A 25624-nucleotide genomic window follows, 5' to 3' on the forward strand; every position below is an offset into this window, starting at 1 on the left:
AGAATACAGCAGCACACTGTAAGCAGTAATATGTATGCAAACATTGAATGTGAAATTAGAACTGCATTACTACTATATATAATATACTTCTAAAATGAAGCTACTTAGCATACAAATTAGCCCACTCATGAGAGCATGATATGACCCTAAACCTAATATTTATCAAACATGCCCTCTCCTAGGCTAAAATCCTAAATGTTAAAAGGGATAGTAGGATCAAATTAAAAACAGCATTAGGCTGATAGGAAGAGTGCACAGTCACCAGCTGCAACAGTATACTAAAAAAAACTGCCCACCTTCGCTGTAATTGTACTGATGTGGAAAATCATGCTGATAAATCATTTTTACCATACAATGACTACCATAAAAACAAAACCCATAAAACCATTGCAGAATTGCGTTTTTTCGCAATTCCATTATGGTAATTTATTTTTCCCATTTCCCAGTACATTGTATGGTAAAATGAATGTCTCCTTTCATAACTACAACTCGTCCCACAAAAGAATAAACTTTCATACAGAAAAATGAAAGATGTCTGACTTTTAGGAGAAGAGGAGGAAAAAACTATCACACAAAAATTGCCCAGTAGGGGTAAGGTGGATTTGTCATCGTCTTTCACAGTTCGAACTGTATATCTTATTAAATGAATTCCATTGACCTGATGAAATTGGTGTACTTACTTTTGAAAATCCATTTTCGAATAACTGAATAATTCTGATATTAAATTGACCATTTTATGTCCAGCTAAACAGTAAGAGAGCTCATTATTCCAAGTGTATTCAGTTTCAGCCCATCCAGCCTGACTGACAGCTGAAGTTTGCACTTACAGTGGGGAAAATGAGTATTTGATACACTGCCAATTTTTCAAGTTTTCCTACCTACAAAGGTCTGTAATTTTTTTTTTTTGTTTTAATAATTTTTATTCAAAGGATAACAACAAGAACTCCCAACATAGGAGTTTTGAAAAAATAAAAGGAAATAAATTTGCTTTTATATCAATAGGAACATGGTATAACATACAAAAGAACTTTTATATACATTTGTTTAAGACAGGACGAAGACAAGACAGATACAAGAGGGGAAGTATATTAGGATATGAGCAATGTAAATCTACTATACATTTTTTTACTCTCAATATTGTACATCAGACTGGCACCGACATAGGTTGATTTTGAATCATCAACTCACTGAGTGAAAGAAAGATAAAAAAAAAAATAAAAAAAAAAATAAATAAGTACATTTATATATACCGCCCATTAGGCCTACTGGGTGTTGCCATTTGAGAACTCAGGGAGAAAGTGTAAGGGCATGCATCATTTGGTCTTCGGGGTTCAAGTCCAGCCACGGGGTCCAGACTTTGAAAAATGAGTTCCAGCTGTCAGTTCTTGTTGCCTGAATACGTTCGTATATCATAATAGTGTTCATTCTATCCTTGACTTGGGATATCGAGAGTGACGGAGATTTCCACTTTGATGCTATGTGTATTTTAGTCGCCATTCCCAACAGAATCATCAGTCTAAATATGTTTTTGGACATTCCCGGTGGCTTAAATCCGAATAGGAATGTCAGTGGGTCTAGGGGAGTCTCTCTTCCAAATATTCCATCAATCAAGTGCTTTACCTCCCGCCATAGGCCAGCCACCACCGGGCATGTCCACCATATGTGTTTCATGTCTCCAGGCGTATCACAACCCCTAAAACATTTATCTGTTATCTGAGGATAAATGGCATGTAATTTTGTGGGTACTTGGTATGTTCTGTGGAGGACTCTGAGGGAAGATTCGACCATGGATACCTGATGAGTGCCCTTTGATAGAGCATCACAGCAACGCTGCCACTCCTCTAGAGAGATTTTGAACCCCAGATCTTCCTCCCATTGACGCATAAATCTTAGTTTAACCTCCTCTTGCGTTTCGGCAAAGGAGGAGTACAGTAAGGATATTACCCCCCTCCCCAGGGGGTCGCTTATGCATTTTTGCTCGAACCCCGTTAGTCTGAAGGAGCTTCTGTTTGATACATTTTTCCCAACGAAATCAAATATCTGGTGCATACGAAACGCTTCTCTAATTGGGGGTTCGTATTTTCGGATAAACTCTTGTCTAGATAAAGCAACATTTAGTGGTGAACAAAGATGTTTTATTGTAATTAGTCCTTTCAAGATCCACCAGGAAAAAGACCGGGGGTCAAGGCCCGGGGGAAACATTGGATTATTGAATAGCGAGTTTAACTGTGAGCCTTTAGTCTGCAGTTTAGTCTTGAACCTCTCTTTCCTCCAAAGGAGTAAGGACTGTGCAGCAAAGGGTGTTAAAATAGAGATTTGCCGTGGAAGTTTAGCCTCAGTCCACAAGAGACCTGAGAGAGAGTAAGGTTTAAGTAGAGATGATTCCAGGTGGACCCATCTAGGCTTGTCTGTTGTTGAGCAAACCCTGGTCAGCTGGGCAATTTGGGCGGATTTAAAATAATTAACGAAGTTAGGCAAAGAGAATCCTCCTTTTTTTCTATGTATGAACATGACTTGTTGTTTGATCCTTGGCTTTCTCCCTTGCCAGATAAATTTGGAAACCATGGAGTGTATGTCACGTAAAGCCCCAGAGGGAACTGGTATGGGGAGGGAGCGGAATAGATATAAAAACCTTGGAAGGGTGACCATTTTTATAGCATTTATTCTGCCTAGCCAAGACAGTGTTAGTGACGACCATTTGGACAGGTCCCTTTGGAAGTTCTTTATCAGAGGAGCATAATTCCATTTATATAGGGTCGATCTATTAGACGAAAGGTTAATTCCCAGATAGGTTAGGTAGTGTTCTTTTTTTTCAAATCCAAACTGTGACACCAAGTGCGACTGTTCCTTATCTGGTGTATTCAAGAAAAGGGCCTCTGATTTTTCTATGTTTATTTTAAGCCCTGATACTAACTCAAAGTCATGTAGTAGTGAGAATAAATTTGGAAGGGTGGTATGGGGGTTAGTGAGTGTCAGGAGCAGATCGTCAGCAAATAAACTGACTTTGTATTGATCTCCTAAGTTAGTTGGGCCTAATATGTCAGGGTTGCTTCTTATGGCTTCCGCCAAAGGTTCCATCGCTAGTGCGAAGAGAGCTGGTGAGAGGGGGCATCCCTGTCTGGTTCCTCTCATTATATTTATCGGGGTAGGATGCAATGATGGAAGCTTAAGATAGGCGGTTGGTTTGTCATATAATAAAGTTAAGCAAGTAATTAACTTATGTGGTAGGCCAAATACTGATAGTATCTTAAAGAGATATGGCCACGAAACTGAATCGAATGCTTTTTCTATATCTAAAGCTAAAAGCATAGTGGACTGTTTGGAATTGGTTGCTGAGTGTATTATATTTAAGTTTCTTCTTATGTTGTCTGGCCCTTGTCTTCTTGGAATAAAACCCACTTGATCTCTGTGTATAAGAGAAGGGAGTAACCTGTTGACTCTGTCAGTAATAATGGATGTGAATATTTTAAAGTCAATATTGAGTAACGAGATAGGTCTATAATTTTTGGTTAACTGGTGGTCTTTTTTTGGTTTTGGGATCACTGCAATATGCGCTATATAAAATTCCGGGGGCATTTGAGATCCATTTAATAGAGCATTACTAAATTTTGTAATGTGTGGTATGAGAATTTCTTTGAATTTTTTATAATATGGCGCAGTGAGGCCATCGGGCCCAGGGGCTTTATCAGTTTTTAATTTTTTAATTATCAATCCTACTTCTTCATCTGTTATTGCGGATTGTAGTAATTGGGAGGAGGGTTCAGTAATTTTAGGAAGCGGGAGGTGTTGTAGGAAGGAATGCAGAAGATGCGGTGGTGGGGAGTTAGGGGGTGAGTACAGTTTTTGATAGAAGCTATGAAACTCCTTGTAAATAGCTTCAGGGTGAGCAGAAATACGGCCATTACTGCCTTTGAATGAATAGATAGTATTTAAAGATTCTTTTTGACGCAACTGACGCGCTAATAGCTTACTTGGTTTGTTCGCCTGCCTATATAAGGAAGCTTTTGTCCAAGCTAGAGCGCGTTCTGTTTTGTGAGAAAGGACAGCATCTAGTCGAAGCTTGACGGTTTGAATCTGCTTGATCAGGTACCGTGAGGGAAGCTGCTGATTAGCTTGTTCTAGTTTTAATAGTTTGTTTTCAAGCTTAGATTGTAGTTCTGATCTGTTCTTTTTTTTATTGGAAGCTAGTTTAATCAGGGTGCCAGTGATATATTTTTTATGCGCTTGCCATATGTTCCCTGGAGATGTTTCCTCATTTACGTTAGTTTGGAAATAGAGTTTAAGATCACTGGTGATTTTAGCGGTAATCTCCGGGTCCGTCAATAGCGTTTCATTCAAACGCCATCTAAATAGTTTTGATGAGTTTGTATTGAATTTAAACATTGTGAGAACCACGTCATGGTCCGACCAGGAGGATGGAACATGGCGGGAGAACAGCACACCTGGCAAAGTGTTGGTTGAAATCAATTGCATATCTATTCTTGAGTATGTTTTGTGCACATTAGAGAAGAAAGTGTATCCCCTCGTATCCTCATTTACTTCTCTCCAAACGTCTACTAGTCTGTACTCACTCATTAGTCTATGAATCTTTCGTCTGTCTTTTCTGGTAATGTCCGATCGTTTTATTGCTGTGCAGTCTAGGGTAGGGTCTAGAGTGAAATTAAAATCTCCGCACCATATTAAGTGCTGATAGGGGATTGCCGTGATCTGGGATATTATTGATTTAAATACAAGAGTTTGGGTTGCGGATGGCATATAGCTATTCACTATGCAGATGTTTTGCCCTTGTAGATTACCATATAGTATTATAAATCTACCATCCGGGTCTGCAATGGTATTGACTGTCTGAAATGCTAGGCTATTCCGAAGGAGTATGGCTACACCCCTGGTTTTACTTTCCCATGTAGCCAAGTAAAAGCGAGAGCAGTCAGGGCTGAAATATTTAGGGCTAGAAGTCTTGGAAAAGTGAGTTTCTTGCAGGCATATGATGTCTGGTTTGTGTTTGCGGTAATCCATGAAAGCTTTTTTGCGCTTTATAGGTGAGTTGAAACCGTGTACGTTATGAGATATGATTTTACACATTGGTGCGAATTTTGTTACTGCTAATCGACGTCATTTGACTGAGTGTTCTCATCGCCTTGTCGGGCAGCCGGTTTCCACATAAGTTGGGTAGTAGAGTGCCTTCTTGTCTGTAAAGATACAAAAGGGTAAAGACAACACAGGGGGGGACAAGTACACAAAACGTAAAACATCTAAGCAATTGGGTAAAATACCCTTTTAGGACGATACTCTGGGGCCCCATATTAGAAGAGTTCCCAGATATCGGCCAAGTCAGGCAACATGCATTGGGTCCCAACAACCTAACCCTTACTAAGTGTTACCCTTATAAAACAGTATACTGAAAAGAAGATATCTAAGATCATTTTTAAAGGGTAAGTCAAATAATGCTTGGAATTAAAACTAAACTCAACCACCCGCCATGACAAGTCAATTCTAATGATAAATTGCTGTAGGATCGCATTAGGAATTTAAAGCACTGAGGTCATGTCTCAGCAGTCCCATACAAAGGAAACCTTCAGGTGCGAGTCTGGATCACGTTCAGGTATCCCGAGCATTCTGGCTCCTGGTTCTGGGGGTCTGTACCCACTCTTTCTGTGGGCGTGGTTTCCGTTGCGGTTGAGGAGGCACGATGTCTGCGATAGGAATTCCAGCTCGCTCAAGGGCCTTTCTACCTTCCTCCAGAGATCGGCATACAAACGATTCATTGTTGTAGGTAAATAGCAGGGCAAACGGAAAACCCCATCGGTATTTGGTATGTTTCGCTTGGAGAGCTGTAGTGATTGGCTTTAGTAATCTTCTCCTGGCTAGTGTAGCGGGAGACAGGTCTGCGAACAAACGCACAGAGTCTGGTAGTCCAGGTAGTGAGGATAATTCCCTGGTTGCTGCTAGTATTAAATCCCTTGATTCTTCATAATGCATTTTTAGCACAACATCTCTAGGGAAGTCCGTTGAACGAGGTCTGCCTAAGGCTCTGTGAATCCTTGTGATGTGAAGTATCGCGGGGTCAGTTTCTGGTAGAAGAGCTCTGAACAGCGCCGCCGCTGTGTCTTTAAGGGTTATTACAGACTCTGGAAGGCCTCTAATACGTATGTTACATCTGCGAGATCTGTTCTCGTAGTCCTCACATTTAATTTCAAGGTCACCTATGCGTTCAGCGTGGGCCTTAATAGTTTCTTGGTCCTCCTCCAGAGCCTCAGATATCGCCTCCATTTTTTCCTCTAGGCTGGAGGTGCGTTGTATGATCTCCTGTAGCTGCGCTGTAACGCTGCGCATGGCTGATTTCAGTTCAGTACGGAATGTTTCTTGCAGCGTCTTTACTAGTGTTGCCGTGTGGGTCACCACCTCACCTGTAGCTCCAGGAGCCTCCGTCTCCACTCCGCCACTTGTTGCTGCGAGTGGGGCAGAAGGGGAAGCCGCTGCGGCGGCCATCTTGCCCACACTTCTGTCCAGGAGAAGCTCTTCTATTGTGCGGTTCGCTGTCTGTCCCGCACTTCCTTTTTTCGGCATATTCACCTCTGCAGTTCTCGGTGATGGGTACTTGCCGCGCCGGTGGTTTTCGCCGTGATCTCGGTGTTTTTTAGGGTTGTAACGGCTAAATGGGATGCGGAGCTCAGCCATCCATGTCCGCCTTGGCTAAGATCCGCGCATGCGCCAAAGGTCTGTAATTTTAATCGTAGGTACACTTCACCTGTGAGAAACAGAATCTAAAAAAAAAGCTGAAAATCATTGTATGATTTTTACATAATTAATTTGCATTTTATTGAATGAAATAAGCATTTGATACAATAGATAAACAGAGCTAAATATTTGGTACATAAACCTTTGCAGTTACAGAGGTCAGATGTTTCCTGTAGTTCTTGACCAAGTTTGCACACACTGCAGCAGGGATTTTGGCCACTACTCCATACAGATCTTCTCCAGATCTTTCAGATTTCGGGGCTGTCGCTGGGAAATATTGAGTTTCCACTCAATCTAAAGATTTTCTGTTGGATTCAGGTCTGGAGACTGCTCCTTAGTTGCCCTGGCTCTGTGTTTTGGGTCATCGTCATGCTGGAAAACCTAGCCACGACCCATCTTCAATGCTCTTACTGAAGGAACGAGGTTGTTGGCCAAAATCTTGCGATACATGACTCCATCCATCCTCCCTTCAATACGGTACAGTTGTCCTGTCCCCTTTACACAAAAGCACCCCAAAGTATGATGCTTCCCCACCACGCTTCACGGTTGTGAAGGTTTTCTTGGGGTTGTACTCCTCATTCTTCCTCCAAACACGGCAGTGGAGTTGATACCAAAAAGTCCTATTTTGGTCTCATCTGACCACATGACCTTCTCCCATGCCTTCTATGGATCATCCAGATGGTGAACTTCAAATGGATCTGGACATGTGCTTCACGAGCCAGAGGGACCTTGTGTGCCCTGCAGGATTTTAATCCATGAGAGTGTAGTGTGTTATTAATGGTAATGTTTGAGACAGCGGTCCTAGTTCCCTTCAGGTCATTGTGGAGCACCCGCTAGGACCGCGGGGTACTCTGTACCGGGCTGGTTCTGTTCTTAAAGGGGTGGTCATGGTGGCAGTCACCCGATCCCTGGCCCAGGGCGTCCTGTAAAAAGGGGATTAATAGAAATGGGAATAAAGTCTAATGACGTATGTTCGTGACGCCACCTGTGGTATTCGGCCAGGGGTGACCGACGCTGCTTAAAGCTGCTGATGGTTTGGCAGCTTAGATGGTATAGCTCCCCATAGGTAGAGCTTCTTCCCCCAGGGCTCCCGGTGTAGTTGGTAAGGGGGATGAATGGCGGTGGGGTACAGGACTGAGGGTGTAGGAATTTACTTGCAGGACACAAGGATAGCAGTTTCATTTACCTTTTACTGGTAGAATTCAGGTACAATCCAGGGTCCAGGCAGCGTGGAAACAGCTCAAGATCCACTTATCCAGATGGGTTCGGAGGTCTTCCCTCTGTGCTGTATATCTGACCCTTGCTGCCTGATGCTCTGCACGAGTCCTCTCAGTGTCTGTATTCTCAACCTGTATGGCAGACAGCTTGAAACTTTCATGGGCACTGTCCTTTCTCCGGCAGCCCCAGGCTCCTCACTTGCTGTGGTACCTGCAGGTGTTGGATCAGACAGGAGACTTGCAGTCTCCTGCCCTCCGGGTTCAGTGGTTGGGTCTGCAATTCCCACACCACCACCGACCCCGGTGTCTGGTCTCTTGGCGCTTTCCTCTGGAATGAGCTCCAGATCCCAAGCTTCTGTCCTTTGCCTCCTCTCCTCTCACTGTCCCTCACACAGACTCACTAACAGACTGTCTAACCCCTCCCTCAGACCAGAATTTATAGAGACGTTCCCCTGAAAACCGGGTTAGAGCTCCCCCTTCTGGTCTGGAGTCAGGACAGTGTTGTATGTCAGTATTACCTGATTACGAGATCGCTCCTTGTTTCCAGGCATGACATCACCTCCCCTGTGAGGAAGGCATTACCATTGTGGCATGCGGACTCTGGGGGTGTCACAATTGACCAAGTCCGTCCGTGTAGTTCTGGGCTGATTCCTTACCTTTCCCAGAATCATCCTTACTCCACGAGGCGAGATCTTTCATGGAGCCCCAGACCAAGGAAGATTGACAGCCATTTTGTGTTTCTTCCATTTTCTAACAATTGTGCCAAAAGTTATTGCCTTCTCACCAAGCTGCTTGCCTATTGTACTGTAGCCCATCCCAGACTTACGCAGGTCTACAATTTTTTTCCCTCGTCTCCTTACACAGCTCTTTTGTCTTGGCCATGGTGGAGAGGATGGAGTGTGATTGATTGAATGTGTGGACAGGCTTCTTAAGTAAAAACTAACAGGTCTATGAGAGGCAGAATTCTTGCTGGTTGGTAGGTGATCAAATACTTATTTCATGCAAAAAAAAAGTAAAATAATTATGTAAAAATCACAGTTGAAATGTACCTACGATAAAAATTACAGACCTCTCCATTATTTGTAGGTGGGAAAGCTTGCAAAATTGTCTGTATCAAATACTTATTTTCCCCACTGTATCTGTCTGTATATGAGGTTTCAGCAGCAGGGAGGAGGTACACTGAGGTGTTGTTAATCAGTCTGGATGGGAAGGAACTCAGTAACAGGGAGAAAGGAAACGGCGCAGTCAATCAAACCAGGTGAGCAGAGATTCAATATAAAATTTCTATAAGGATTTTACAGCCATTCTGGCATATATTTTGAAAGTAAGTACACCAGCCTCATCAGTTCTAAGAATCTATTTACTAATGGGAAATCTGGTGACATATCCATATCCTCTAAGGGTTTTCCAGTGTTATTGAAATAAACTTTAACAATTGTGTAATGAAAAGTGTAGCAACCTTCAAATTTACTTTTTCCTAGCAAAGCTCCATTTTAGGCTTTGTGTCATCACTTCTTATTATCTCACTGACATGTCATGATTCCTCTTCCCAGGGATTGTATTGTGATATTCGGCAGCTAGTACAGTTTATCAAAGAAGCTCATGGCAATGTATTTCGGCGGGTAGCGCTCAGTGCCTTGCTGGACAGTGCAGAGAAACTGACTCCGGGAAGAAAATCTGATGCTTCACAACATGAGCCAAGATCTTCTGCAATCAAAAGGTTTGAGTATTATAGAGCTGTGTGCAGCGCCTTGCTCATCTGCTAAAGCTATGCCTGCTTTTTGCTTCAAGGCTTGATTTGCTTTATTTGGTTACGTTGGCATAACTTTCTGCTAATACTGAAGTTTGTGTGGCGGTTGTGTAGCCTGAGTACAATAAGCCAGACATGTCCAGCAGAAACAGTCTCTGAACTTTTGGCACATACAAAGTTTATGATTGCCAGAATCTCCTTACACAGAAATAAAATAATAGAGAAAAATAGATATGCAATACTTATAATAATATTTTTCTATGTAAATATATAGAAGTACAGATGGAAAGGAGACAAAATACAGTGAGAAAAATAATAATAATAATAATCAAATTTATAAGACAAGTACAAGTTCTACTCATAGCTAACAATGGCTGTTTACTGAAGTTAGCATCTTTGTAATGCCCCCATACATAATAGATGGCTGTTGGATGAATGATGGTTCATCCGATCATTTGGCCTGGCAACCGTCTTGGTCGTCTGTCCCTCGTTTGGCCAAGTGCTCCTGTGTTCTCTATGAGAGAGCAGCCGCCAGACATGTTGTCGGCAACTTATGTTTGGGGAACAAAGTGATCAGAAATCAGACATACCCGATCGATATTTCCCCGACATTCAGTTGTCTGGGGCTCACATACACATTAGACTGAACGCTGAACACTTCAATACCAGCGGGCTCGAACAACATTAATCCAATGCTTATGGGTTCCTTAAGACATCTTTATCACCTGATTGTGTGCACATTTTCAGAGTAGAAAACAATCTTCCTGGAAACCATCAACAAGTAGTTGGCAGCTACTAGTGGATTTTATCAGCACTAGACACCATTATGCACGTAAAGCTCCATATATTGTGGTTCTGACATGGGAGACATATTAGAATTTATAAATCGACCACCATCAACTTCCAGGTAGCAACAGGAGGAATGCAAATTCTACTTTTGGTGACTATACAGTTATTACTAAGTAGAAGTGGACCTACCCTTAACATTCCTGCCATTAGCCCGCAAATATGTCAGAAAAACACAGGACCATGTACAATAGCCTATGGGCTCCTATACATGGTAAAGCCTCATGCATATTCCTTGTACACCAGCATTTGGAGTCCCTGTATTTCTGGATTATGGATCGATAGGGAATCCATTCGCTGCTATCTAGTGCCTCTAGTAAAAAAACATAATGGAGCAATCTTGTGGATTTTCATAAATAAACTGCAAGTGACTCTCTTTAAAATCAATGGCACCTGGAGGTACAGTGAAAGCGCACATGGGGCCTACATGAGGTCTCTACCTGCTAATAGACCAACATGAAAGCCATGGGGATTATCACTTAAACGGGAAGGTACCAACAGTTTTCTTGTAGTTTGTTTTTTTGTGAAATTAAGCTTAAAATAGTAATTCAAAAGTATTATTGCAATGTTTACACTGTTTTAAAACATTTCTATATGAAAAATATTATATATATTTTCTTACAAATATATACCTATATTTACCACTAGGGGGAGCATTTTCTTTTTTAGACCTCATGCAGCTATAGTAAGACTTACCAGCTTTACTGTTAGCAGCAAAATTGGGGCAGTAACTGCTGACATCAGCATTTCCTTCCCCTTTTGGGTGGTCTAGTATCCCTGGGGCAGAATGAAGAGTAGCATCACAGGGCAGCACCATTTTGTGAGTGACTGCCCTGTGATCTGCTGTCACCAGCAGTTACTGTTTTTCTCTATCCCATCAGTCTCTCTCACCCAGATTACATGATTCTCTCACCCCCCTCCACAATGCCTGGCCATTCACTGCAGCACCTTATCTTAGGAAGGGATGAAAGGATGAATCACAACTCCTGCAGAGCAGCTGACAGCTCCTGTTCCAATAATGCTAATGGTACACAGTTCCTTCTTGATGTCTCTGCTATTCTGCCATGCTTTTCTCCTGCATTTTACTACTGTCAGCCCTCAATCTAGGATCTGTTCTAGGATCTGTTCTGCTGGAAGCAGTAATGCTTATGTTAGTAGATCCGAGGGCTCCATGAATATGGCAGCATCAAACATGATAAATATGTAAAAGGGATATTTTTTAACCATTTGCATATTTATCATGTTTGATTATTGTGGTCATTAAATTGGGTATTTCTATTTCTTTTGGCAAATTACCACTAATGAGTGGCCTTATTTTGCATATGTTGCCCCTACTTTATGTCACCATTTTAATCACTTTTTTAACTTTGCTCCAATAAAATGTTGTATTTTTATGGCATTTAGCTTCCCTTTCCCTTTTTTTGATTTGTATTCACATTTGGAAGTTGCCACTAGGCACTGCTTTATTTTGATGTGTTTTATTATATACTAGCCCATGTGGCTGTATGCATGTATGCCCAGTTTTTCTTTACTTCCACCTTGACATTAAAAACAGGTCTGTTCTCTCTTTCCCCATATCATTCCCCCGTTACCTTCCCACCGAGTCAACACACTTAGCTGTTGCATTCAAGTTGGGTTCAGGTGAAGCATGCACATATCACCGGAGCAGCCCATAAATAGAGCAATCCCTGCAGTTAGATGGTGCCCCTAGTTTTAATGGGTGAGGAGAAGCTGTCCTGTAATTTGGTAAAAAAAACAAGGTTTGGTAAAGGTGATTGGGGCAAATAAGCACGATATACTCTTGTCTTGGATGGTTAAGGGTATGGATGTTAACCAGTACCAATCAGGACCCCAAGTTTTCTTCTTTGCCCTCAGTCCAGGCTGGTTTTCTCTCTCATCAAGACAAGACACTAAAGAAGAAAGAGGCCATTCCAGTCTTATCTTTCTATAAAAATGGTTGTTTACTCTGACTACATCCATCCACTCAGATAAATGGAAACATTCTCTTCTACCTATCTACCTACATTTTGCCACATTACCCTGTTTATGTATATTTGTAATTGCAAAGGTCATATCCTCTACAGTATTGGTAATTATCACTCTCAGATTGGCCCCAAGGGGAACAGATGAACCCTCTGGTGGGCCATTATACAGGAGTGTTCCCCCACCCCCTTATATGACCATTTCTTAGCTAAGTACTATTGATACGCTACATTCAGGCAAAGGCCGCATGTCATCATTTACTTACCAAACTAATCAGTTCTTTTTCATATAGAAGCGGAGAATAAGATAACATAAAAGAACAGCAGCAGAAAGATGGAAAACACTTTTAACGCCATCTTCTTTCTGTGACCTACTATGGTGTATCCCTGACTTATATAGTAAAAGGGAACCTTCAGCAAAAGAAACAGAATAGTTTGCCGCCATATGGATTATCTATATTTAAATGCCATTTTAAACACGTGCAGGTGTCTAATTGCAAGTGTGGCTACATGGAGAAAATGAAGTTATGTTTTCCCTGCAGCCACTCTCTTCCATTCATCTGAATCTGTGATAACTCCACCTGCACATAACTGCACAAACAGGATGTCTATCAAAAAGTAAGGGGTGCAATTATAGTGACTGATAGTTCACAGTCCCATCACTGCCCCAATGACTGGAAGTGAGGGGCTGCAGGTAGAATATAACTTAATTTTCTCCCTATGTCTCCACTTCCAATTAGACACCTTCTCTTGTTTTAGATTCTGCAGATTACCATTATGGCTGCAGATAAATACCGTTTTTGCTAGCAGGTTCCCTTTGAGTTCCAGGCAAGGACCAAGCATTAAGCTAATATAGAGAAAGTGTGTATCCACTCCAGTTATGGAAATTAAACCAATTACAAACCCTGGCATAACTATTCGTCACAGTTAATCAGGATAGATGTGTATCCACTCCACACTGGACAGATGCTAACAGTGTTAGGGTACCGTCTCACTATACGATTTACCAACGATCACGACCTGCGATACGACCTGGCCGTGATCGTTGGTAAGTCGTTGTGTGGTCGCTGGGGAGCTGTCACACAGACCGCTCTCCAGCGACCAACGATGCCGAGGTTCGCTGGTAACCAGAGTAAACATCGGGTTACTAAGCGCAGGGCCGCGCTTAGTAACCCGATGTTTACCCTGGTTACCAGCGTAAAAGTAAAAAAAAACAAACAGTACATACTGACCATCTGATGTCCGTCAGGTCCCTTGCCGTCTGCTTCCTGCTCTGACTGAGTGCAGCCGTACAGTGAGAGCAGAGCGCAGCAGTGACGTCACCGCTGTGATCTGCTCTCACTTTCCGGCCGGCAGACAGACAGAGCGGGAAGCAGACGGCAAGGGACCTGACGGACATCAGATGGTGAGTATGTACGGTTTTTTTTTTTTTTACTTTTACGCTGGTAACCAGGGTAAACATCGGGTTACTAAGCGCGGCCCTGCGCTTAGTTACCCGATGTTTACCCTGGTTACCAGCGAACGCATCGCTGGATCGCTGTCACACACAACGATCCAGCGATGACAGCGGGAGATCCAGCGACGAAAGAAAGTTTCAAACGATGTGCTACGACGTACGATTCTCAGCAGGGTGTCTGATCGCAGTAGCGTGTCAGACACTGCGAGATCGTAACGATATCGCTAGAACGTCACGAATCGTGCCGTCGTAGCGATCAAAATGCCACTGTGTGACGGTACCCTTACACAGCCGGCATCTGCCTGTTACAACAGAGACTGAAGATAGCTCAGATTGCTTTTGTTTAACAACATAAATGCTGCTGTAAATCACTAAGGCTACTTTCACACTAGCGTTAACTGCAAACCGTCACAAATTGTCTTTTTGCTGAAAAAACGGATGCGTCAAAAAAAGTGAAAAACGTATGCAACGCATACAGCATTTTGACGGATCCGTCGCAAATCCGCTAAACGGTTCCGTCGAAATACTGGATGCGTTGCATACGTTGCATCCATTTTTACCATCCGTTGCATCCGTTTTTACGACGGATCCGTTTTTAAAATGGGAGGCTCCCAAATTTGATTGGCTACTGGAAAATATGGAAATATATATAGTTACTGTTTTTACAGCCCATCTTTGAGGGTTTTAGTTTTGTGGCAGAGATGGACGGTGTACTGGGTAGGATTGCGAGTTTGGTTACTGACGTTATATTTGAGACGAATCGCCTGGATATCATAGTGCGGGAGAAGGAGGCGGCAGCGGAAAGACGGAGGATGCTTCTGCAGCAACGGAGACGGAGACGACTCTGGATACATCCGATTAATGAACTGCGGATGACCCGGGGTGTCCAGTCCACTCTCTACCTGGAGTTGCGGCACAACCCAGAGAAATTCTACAATTACGTACGGATGAGGATGGAACATTTTGACTATTTGCTTGAAAAACTAGAGGATGTCATCCGAAGGCAGGACACAAGGATGACGCTTGCCATCACACCGGTGGAGCGGCTGATGGTGACCCTGCGGTAAGCATGGTGACCCTGCGGTAAGCCTCTTTTTTTTTATGTCATTGCTCATATTAAATGTTATATTACATGCTGCAGACAATACTGCACTGACATATTGCGCACTATTTTCTGCAGCATGTAATTTTTGTATTGTTTGCGGCCATTCCACTGCTTTTTTTTAATGTCATTGCTCATATTGAATGTTATATTACATGCTGCAGACAATACTGCGCTGACATACTGCGCACTATTTTCTGCAGCATGTAATTTTTGTATTGTTTGAGGCCATTCCACTATTTTACACCACTTTCATGCAGGTTTTATTGTGTGTCCCGTCCTTAAAAAAATGTTGACAGTGCCATTTATTGAAACTTTACCAGGAAAACAAAAAAACAAAAAAAAAGGTTGTTGGTCTGTGCAATTTTTCCTAACCTTTTTTTTTTTTTTTCCAGCTTCCTAGCTACGGGTGAATCTCTGACTTCGCTCCATTACCAATTCCGGCTGGGCATTTCCACTATTTCTGGAATAGTGAAGGAGACATGTCGGGCTATTTGGGACATTTTACAGCCGGAGTATATCCCCCAACCATCCATGGAAATCTGGTTGAGAAGTGCAGAACAGTTTCAGCAAATTTGCCATTTCCCAAATTGTGTTGGTGCCGTTGACAGGAAACACATAAGGATTGCTAAACCGGCAGGAACAGGGTCGCAGTACTACAATTACAAGAAATTTTTCTCCATAGTACTCATGGCTATTGCAGACGCCAACTGCAAGTTCCTTGCTGTGAACATAGGAGCGTATGGACGGTCCAATGATTCCCAGGTTTTTAAAAACTCTCCAATGGGTCGTTGCCTGTATGGAGAGACATACGATTTCCCGCCAGCCAGACCACTCCCAGGAACAAGTGAACCAGCCATGGAATATGTCTGTGTAGGTGATGAAGCGTTTCAACTCTCGCCGCACCTACTGAAACCATATAGTAGCTGGGACTTAACCCGTACCAAACGGGTATTTAATTACCGCCTTACTAGAGCAAGAAGAGTAGTAGAGTGTTCTTTTGGTATATTGACGGCAAAGTGGAGAGTTCTGATGACGGCAATCAAACTGAAAACCAAAACTGTAGACGAGGTTGTTAAGGCATGTGTGGTGCTCCACAACTTTGTCCTTTCAAAGGAGCCCGTTTCCTTAGATGACGAAGAATTGGAGACAACCTTGTGGGATTACCGCAGCAGCTCTGTTCGCTCCACTGGTTCTGTTACCAGGATGAGGGACCAGTTTGCGGATTATTTTGTGTCACCAGTCGGGCGGATTCCATGGCAAGACATGATTGTGTGACATGTTTTCCAGGTGTTTTGTTTATGTAAAAAATGTATTTCTCCCCCCCCCCAAAAAAAAAAAAAAAAAGGTCCAAAAGCGTGGTTTTCTTGGTAAGAAAACCAATATGTTAGACCTTTCACACGTCTGTTGTTTATTTTGATTTTACCTTTTTTATTAGTTACCATATCACCTTAATGAATCCACACACACAAAGAGTAGAATTTAAATCATACTTAATTTTATTTTAACTTTTTTTATTTTATTTTTTTGCCAAAAAATAGAAATATATTATTTTTTTTCAATTTTTTTTTAAAAACATTAACAAACTTTAACATTACATGTTACAAGTCTTCAAACTGTGGGGTGGAGATACAAGGGGAGGAGGGGCTGGAAGGTTGGACCACGTCGATAGGTGGGGAAACCCTACTTGGTTGGGGTGCAGTGGAAGGGGGGGTAAAAGCAGGAGGCTGACCAGAGGGGGGTGGTGTTGGGGTAGGGGGAATACTTACTGGGGAAGAAAAGCTGGGTAAGGAAGAAAACATTGGGGAAGGAATTTGGTTTGGGGGCCGGGATGGGTATGGGGACTGGGTTGGGTATTGGGACTGGGTTGGGTATTGGGACTGGCGTGGGGATTGGGGCTGGCGTGGGTATTGGGGCGTATGGTGTGGAAATGGTGCCTTCAGTAGAGCATTATGGCAGGTATTCATTACCCGCATCTGTTGCTCAAAAGAAAGCTTTTCCATGCTCCTGAGCATGGATTGAAAAAAAAGATTGGCCGGAGACTGACTTACATCTGAATGCAGCCTATCCAAGCGACTGCTGGTTTCATGGCTTGTTTCACTGATGCGTGATTGCACCATGTTGAAACCAGCAGTCACTTGCTCTCCCAAAATTTTGAAAGAACTTTGGAAGGATGCATTCAGATGTAAGAACTCAGGAGCATAGCTCCTTTCCTGACCCCTCTGTCACTGCCGCCACGAACCTAATGGTGGTCTAGAGGTGGCAGGATCAGAGGGGTGGGGTAAAGGGAACGCTATCTGTTGAGCATCAGATGCGAGCAAGGAAGGCTGCAATAATGCTCCACTGCTTGGGGCGATGAAGTGGAGGGGACAGAGGGGTCAGAGGAGGGGTCAGAGGTGTGGGGCCTACCGACGTGGCCCTCAGTGGCGGACTCAGGAGGGATCGCTCCAGAGGGCGCAGAGGAAGATGCAGGCGCCCGGTGGCTGGAGAAGGTGCTGTGAAAGAAAAAACAAAAAAAATTAATATATTGATATGAAAAAGCCCTGACTGAAACCAAACTAAGTTAGACAGGTTAACATGGTTATTAGTGGGCTGTAGAATACTTACACTCTGCTCAGCATTGTTCGCCTCAGGAAGGAGAGGGCAGGGCCGTGTTTATATCTGCTCCTCTTCCTTCCTGCTGAGCCACTCGGGGCCTGCATCTCCGCGTTAAATTCCCTCTTAAAGCGATCCCTCAGTGACCGCCACCGCTTCCTAACCTTTCCACCTGTGAAGACAAGAATGAAAAGAAAAAAAAAAAAATTGGTAAATGCAATACATTACAGTCAGCTCAAAACATCACTGAAAAGTGAATACTTACATAGTTTGCTCTGCTGCTGTGGATGAAGGTCCTCCCACCTTGGAAAGATGTTATGGCACACTTCGTCCCAGAGCCGACGGGTTACACCGCTATCGGCATGGCTGCGGTCAGCCATGTTCCACAGCGGCTCCCGCTCGCGAACCTCCTCGATGAGACTGTCGATGTCAATGTCATCATCAAAGTCTTCTGCGGGAGCATGCTGTGAAGCCTGTGCAAGAAAAACAAAAAAATTAGTACACAGAAACACAAAAGTACCAACAGAATCCCCCCCCCAAAAAAACTCACTGATGGCCGACCGCGGCGACGATTCCGCCGACTCTGGGAGCGGCTGGGAGAACCTTCACGGTTTGCTGACTGTTCAGCAGCAGCAGCAGGAGCAGCAGGAGACTGAAATAAAGGAAACAAATTCTCTGTAATGTAGGCATATGTTTTCTGTGTATGAAAATCTGGTTTGTGTATTGTGCAGTGTGATGTGTGAAGCAACTGTTTCACCACTACTTACACTTGGTTCCTCCTCCACTTGCATCTCTCCACCCGTCTCGCCCCCTTCTGACAGCTCCTCATCTGATTCAGCTTCCTGTTTAAACATAATTTATGCATGTAGTGATCAACAAAAAATGTAATTTTAAAAACCAAAAAAAAAAAAACCAAAAAACATTTTTTGTGTTAACTTACCGATACACGCTGTTGCTGTGGAGGAGGGCTGTCAGAAGAGGACATTGTTGCATTAGCCAGGCGGCGGCTGTGGTCCTGTGGTCTCTGTAAGTTAAAAGACACTTGCAATCTGCTCTACACATTGAAGTAGCAGATTTGGGGTCTTCAAACCTTACTTTTCAAGATTTGTGGCTGTGGTCCTGGTGGGCTGGTCCTGGTGGGTTGGTCCTGGTGGGGAACACAGGCGGCAGCTGTGGTCCTGGTCCCTGGTGTATCTATAATAAGTATAATGGATTTATAGTTAGACCACCCCCTGAACTAGGTAATGTTTAACGATAAACACCCTGCTAAAATGATGTGAGAAAAGTTCATTAAAGGTGAACACCAAAACCCAAAAACAGGTGCACGTTATACCATTCATTTCCATGTCCCAAAAAAAAAATTTTGAAATGTGAACCCACCATGTAAAAATATATTTACCACATTTTATTTTCAAAAATCACCTCCCCAAAAAAACCTTTAAGTGTAACCTTTATTAAAAAAAGAGCCCTCAACCAACTCTGTATTGCATGTGTAACCATTGGTACATACACCAGGTTTAAATTTACCTTTCTGAAATGATACTACGAACATTTTTTTAACAAACATTTTATTATTTTCTTTTTTTTTTCTTTCTTTATTTTTTTTAACATCACAATTAGGAGCTGAAATGCTCTTTATTTTAAATACAAGTACATCAACTGCGAATGGTTTCAACAGTAATAATAAAATCAACACTTTAACCCCTTCACCCCCAAGGGTGGTTTGCACGTTAATGACCGGGCCAATTTTTACAATTCTGACCACTGTCCCTTTATGAGGCTATAACTCTGGAACGCTTTGACGGATCTTGGCGATTCTGACATTGTTTTCTCGTGACATATTGTACTTCATGTTAGTGGTAAAATTTATTCGATATAACTTGCGTTTATTTGTGAAAAAAATGGAAATTTGGCGAAAATTTTGAAAATTTTGCAATTTTCCAACTTTGAATTTTTATGCCCTTAAATCACAGACATATGTCACGCAAAATACTTAATAAGTAACATTTCCCACATGTCTACTTTACATCAGTACAATTTTGGAACCAAAATTTTTTTTTGTGACGGAGTTATAAGGGTTAAAAGTTGACCAGCAATTTCTCATTTTTACAACACCATTTTTTTTAGGGACCACATCTCATTTGAAGTCATTTTGAGGGGTCTATATGATAGAAAATACTCAAGTGTGACACCATTCTAAAAACTGCACCCCTCAAGGTGCTCAAAACCACATTCAAGAAGTTTATTAACCCTTCAGGTGTTTCACAGGAATTTTTGGAATGTTTAAATAAAAATGAACATTTAACTTTTTTTCACACACAATTTATTTCAGCTCCAATTTGTTTTATTTTACCAAGGGTAACAGGAGAAAATGGACCCCCAAAGTTGTTGTACAATTTGTCCTGAGTACGCTGATACCCCATATGTGAGGGTAAACCACTGTTTGGGCGTATGGCAGAGCTCGGAAGGAAAGGAGCGCCATTTGACTTTTCAATGCAAAATTGACTGGAATTGAGATGGGACGCCATGTTGCGTTTGGAGAGCCCCTGATGTGCCTAAACACTGAAACCCCCTACAAGTGACACCATTTTGGAAAGTAGACCCCCTAAGGAACTTATCTTGATGTGTGGTGAGCACTTTGACCCACCAAGTGCTTCACAGAAGTTTATAATGCAGAGCCGTAAAAATAAAAAATCATATTTTTTCACAAAAATGATCTTTTCGCCCCCAATTTTTTATTTTCCCAAGGGTAAGAGAAGAAATTGGACCCCAAAAAATGTTGTGCAATTTGTCCTGAGTACGCTGATACCCCATATGTGGGTGTAAACCATTGTTTGGGCGCATGGCAGAGCTTGGAAGAGAAGGAGCGCCATTTGACTTTTCAATGCAAAATTGACTGGAATTGAGATGGGACGCCATGTTGCGTTTGGAGAGCCCCTGATGTGCCTAAACATTGAAACTCCCTACAAGTGACACCATTTTGGAAAGTAGACCCCCTAAGGAACTTATCTAGATGTGTGGTGAGCACTTTGACCCACCAAGTGCTTCACAGAAGTTTATAATGCAGAGCCGTAAAAATAAAAAATCATATTTTTTCACAAAAATGATCTTTTTGCCCCCAATTTTTTATTTTCCCAAGGGTAAGAGAAGAAATTGGATCCCAAAAAATGTTGTGCAATTTGTCCTGAGTACGATGATACCCCATATGTGGGTGTAAACCATTGTTTGGGCGCATGGCAGAGCTTGGAAGGGAAGGAGCGCCATTTGACTTTTCAATGCAAAATTGACTGGAATTGAGATGGGACGCCATGTTGCGTTTGGAGAGCCCCTGATGTGCCTAAACATTGAAACTCCCTACAAGTGACACCATTTTGGAAAGTAGACCCCCTAGGGAACTTATCTAGATGTGTTTTGAGAGCTTTGAACCCCCAAGTGTTTCACTACAGATTATAACGCAGAGCCGTGAAAATAATTTTTATTTTTTTTCTCAAAAATGATTTTTTTAGCACCCAGCTTTGTATTTTTACAAGGGTAACAGAATAAATTGGACCCCAAAATTTGTTTTCCAATTTGTCCTGAGTACGCTGATACCCCATATGTGGGGGGGAACCACTGTTTGGGCGCATGACAGAGCTCGGAAGGGAAGGAGCGCCATTTGGAATGCAGACTTAAATGGATTGGTCAGCAGCCGTCACGTTGCATTTGCAGAGCCCCTGATGTACCCAAACAGTACAAACCCCCCACAAGTGACCCCATATTGGAAACTAGACCTCCCAAGGAACTTATCTAGATGTGTTTTGAGAACTTTGAACCCCCAAGTGTTTCACTAAAGTTTATAGCGCAAAGCCGTGAAAATAAAAATTATTTTTTTTTTTTTCACAAAAATGATTTTTTAGCCCCCAGTTTTGTATTTTCACAAGGGTAACAGGATAAATTAGACCCCAAAAGTTGTTGTCCAATTTGTCCTGAGTACGCTGATACCCCATATGTGGGGGGGAACCACTGTTTGGGTGCATGACAGAGCTCGGAAGGGAAGGAGCGCCATTTGGAATGCAGCCTTAAATGGATTGGTCTGCAGGCGTCACGTTGCATTTGCAGAGCCCCTGATGTACCCAAACAGTACAAACCCCCCACAAGTGACCCCATATTGGAAACTAGACCTCCCAAGGAACTTATCTAGATGTGTTGTGAGAACTTTGAACCCCCAAGTGTTTCACTACAGTTTATAACGCAGAGCCGTGAAAATAAAACATCTTTTTTTTCCCACAAAAATGATTTTTAGCCCCCCAAATTTTTATTTTCCTAAGGATAACAAGAGAACTTGGACCCCAGAAGTTGTTGTTCAATTTGTCCCGAGTACGCTGATAACACATATGTTGGGGTAAACCCCTTTTTGGGCGCACGGGAGAGCTCGGAAGGGAAGGAGCACTGTTTTACTTTTTCAACGCAGAATTGGCTGGAATTGAGATTGGACGCCATGTCGCACTTGGAGAGCCCCTGATGTGCCTGGACAGTGGAAACTCCCCAATTCTACCTGAAACCCTAACCCAAACACACCCCTAACCCTAATCCCAACGGTAACCCTAACCACACCCCTAGCCCTGACACACCCATAATTCTAATCCCAACCCTAATCCAAACGTAAATGTAATCCAAACCCTAACCCTAACTTTAGCCCCAACCCTAACTTTAGCCCCAACCCTAGCCCTAACCCTAACCCTACCCCTAACCCTAACCCTAAACGTGACTGAAATACGTGGCACTGAAATACGTGGCACTGAAATACGTGGCACTGAAATACGTGTGTTGTGATTTTGCTTTTTGCTCCCTCTAGTGGTCATTAGTGATTTGACTCTGGAGCGTCTGTCTTTTTCTATATCCTCACCTGGGCCGTTAGTTCAGGGGCGTTGCTATATAAGCTCCCTGGACCTTCAGTTCAATGCCTGGCATCGTTGAAATCAGAGCTAATCTGTTGTGCTCTTGTCCTCTGATCCTGGTTCCTGTTTTCCAAGTTAAGTCTGCTTCTTTGCTTTTTTTTTTTGTTTTGTTTGGTATTTTTGTCCAGCTTGTTCTTATCTGTATCCTGACCTTTGCTGGAAGCTCTAGGGGGCTGGTGTTCTCCCCCCGGACCGTTAGACGGTTCGGGGGTTCTTGAATCTCCAGCGTGGATTTTTATAGGGTTTTTTGTTGACCAGATAAGTTATCTTGCTATATTCTGCTATTAGTAAGCTGGCCTCTCTTTGCTGAACCTAGTTCATTTCTGTGTTTGTCATTTCCTCTTACCTCACCGTTATTATTTGTGGGGGGCTTGTATCTTGCTTTGGGGTCCCTTTCTCTGGAGGCAAGAGAGGTCTTTGTTTTCTTCTCCTAGGGGTAGTTAGATTCTCCGGCTGGCGCGTGTCATCTAGCGATCACCGTAGGCATGATCCCCGGCTACTTCTAGTGTTGGCGTTAGGAGTAGCTATTTGGTCAACCCAGTTACCACAGCCCTATGAGCTGGATTTTTGTATCTTGCAGACTTACACGTTCCTCTGAGACCCTGTCCACTGGGGTCATAACAGTATGCCAGGCCAGTATTAAATGTTTAATGCATTGCAGAAGTGGGATTATAAGAAAGAAAATTTTGAGTTTTTTTTTTCCCTCTCTCATTTTTTTTTTCTTTTCCCCTTTACCTCAGAGTGGCTTAAGCTTGCTGCAGACATGAATGTCCAGACCTTGATTACAAGTGTGGACCAGCTTGCCGCTCGTGTGCAGGGTATACAAGATTATGTTACCAGAAATCCTAGGTCTGAACCCAAGATTCCGATTCCTGAACTGTTTTCAGGAGACCGATTTAAGTTTAGGAATTTCAGGAATAATTGTAAATTATTTTTGTCCCTGAAACCTTGTTCGTCTGGAGACTCTGCTCAACAAGTAAAAATTGTTATTTCATTCTTACGGGGTGACCCTCAGGATTGGGCTTTTTCGTTGGCGCCAGGAGATCCGGCATTGGCTGATATTGATGCGTTTTTTCTGGCGCTCGGTTTACTTTATGAGGAACCCAATCTTGAGATTCAGGCAGAGAAAGCCTTGCTGGCTATGTCTCAGGGCCAGGACGAGGCTGAGGTGTATTGCCAAAAATTTCGGAAATGGTCCGTGCTGACACATTGGAACGAGTGTGCACTGGCCGCTAATTTTAGAAATGGCCTTTCTGAGGCCATTAAGAATGTTATGGTGGGTTTTCCCATTCCCACAGGTCTGAATGATACCATGTCCCTGGCTATTCAAATTGACCGGCGGTTGCGGGAGCGCAAAACCGCAAATTCCCTCATGTTGTTGTCTGAACAGACACCTGATGTGATGCAATGTGATAGAAAAACCGCAAATTCCCTCATGGTGTTGTCTGAACGGACACCTGATTTGATGCAATGTGATAGAATCCTGACTAGAAATGAGAGGAAAATTCATAGACGCCGGAATGGCTTGTGCTACTACTGTGGTGATTCTACACATGTTATCTCAGCATGCTCTAAACGTATATCTAAGGTTGTTAGTCCTGTCACCGTTGGTAATTTGCATCCTAAGTTTATTCTGTCTGTAACTTTGATTTGCTCACTGTCATCTTATCCTGTCATGGCGTTTGTAGATTCAGGTGCTGCCCTGAGTCTTATGGATCTCTCATTTGCTAAGCGCTGTGGTTTTATTCTTGAACCATTAGAAAATCCTATCCCTCTTAGGGGTATTGATGCTACGCCATTGGCAGAAAATAAGCCACAGTATTGGACACAGGTTACCATGTGCATGACTCCTGAACACCGCGAGGTGATACGTTTTCTCGTTCTACATAAAATGCATGATTTGGTTGTTTTGGGGCTGCCATGGTTACAGACCCATAATCCAGTCCTTGACTGGAAGGCTATGTCAGTGTCTAGTTGGGGCTGTCGTGGTATTCATGAGGATTCCCTGTCTGTGTCTATTGCTTCTTCTACGCCTTCGGAAGTTCCGGAGTACTTGTCTGATTATCAGGATGTCTTTAGCGAGTCCAGGTCCAGTGCATTGCCTCCTCATAGGGACTGTGACTGTGCAATAGATTTGATTCCAGGCAGTAAGTTTCCTAAGGGAAGACTGTTTAATCTGTCGATACCTGAACATACCGCTATGCGTTCATATATCAAGGAGTCTCTGGAGAAAGGACACATCCGTCCGTCTTCTTCCCCTCTTGGTGCGGGATTCTTTTTTGTGGCTAAAAAGGACGGATCTTTGAGGCCTTGTATTGACTATCGGCTTTTAAATAAGATCACTGTCAAATTTCAGTATCCTTTGCCGCTGTTGTCTGACTTGTTTGCCCGGATTAAAGGTGCCAAGTGGTTTACCAAGATAGACATTCGTGGTGCGTACAACCTTGTGCGCATTAAGCAAGGGGATGAATGGAAAACCGCATTCAATACGCCCGAAGGTCATTTTGAGTACTTGGTGATGCCTTTTGGGCTCTCTAATGCCCCTTCAGTTTTTCAGTCCTTTATGCATGACATTTTCCGGAACTATCTGGATAAATTTCTGATCGTTTATCTGGATGATATTCTGTTTTTTTCTGATAATTGGGACTCGCATGTGGAGCAGGTCAGGATGGTCTTTAAAATTTTGCGTGAAAATTCTTTGTTTGTCAAGGGCTCAAAGTGTCTTTTTGGTGTACAGAAGGTTCCCTTTTTGGGGTTCATTTTTTCCCCTTCTGCTGTGGAGATGGACCCAGTCAAGGTCCGAGCTATTCTTGATTGGACTCAGCCCTCGTCAGTTAAGAGTCTTCAGAAGTTCTTGGGTTTCGCTAACTTCTACCGTCGTTTTATCGCTAACTTTTCTAGCATTGTGAAACCTTTGACGGATATGACCAAGAAGGGCTCCGATGTGGTTAATTGGGCTCCTGCTGCCGTGGAGGCTTTCCAGGAGTTGAAACGTCGGTTT

The 25624-nt window shown here is 42.9% G+C and overlaps 1 protein-coding gene across 23 annotated transcripts in view; it reads left to right on the forward strand.

Moving 5' to 3' along the window:
* Positions 1 to 25624, forward strand: part of UNC80 (unc-80 subunit of NALCN channel complex) — a 287092-nt gene that overhangs the window by 43855 nt on the left and 217613 nt on the right. For all 23 annotated transcript variants that reach the window (XM_077272205.1, XM_077272209.1, XM_077272212.1 and 20 more), the window contains exon 17: positions 9509 to 9675. In XM_077272205.1, the coding sequence (XP_077128320.1) occupies positions 9509 to 9675 (167 nt within the window). The remainder of the gene's footprint in view (positions 1 to 9508; positions 9676 to 25624) is intronic.

Source organism: Ranitomeya variabilis, chromosome 7 (genome assembly GCF_051348905.1).
Source record: "Ranitomeya variabilis isolate aRanVar5 chromosome 7, aRanVar5.hap1, whole genome shotgun sequence".
NCBI classification, from domain to species: Eukaryota; Metazoa; Chordata; class Amphibia; order Anura; family Dendrobatidae; genus Ranitomeya; species Ranitomeya variabilis.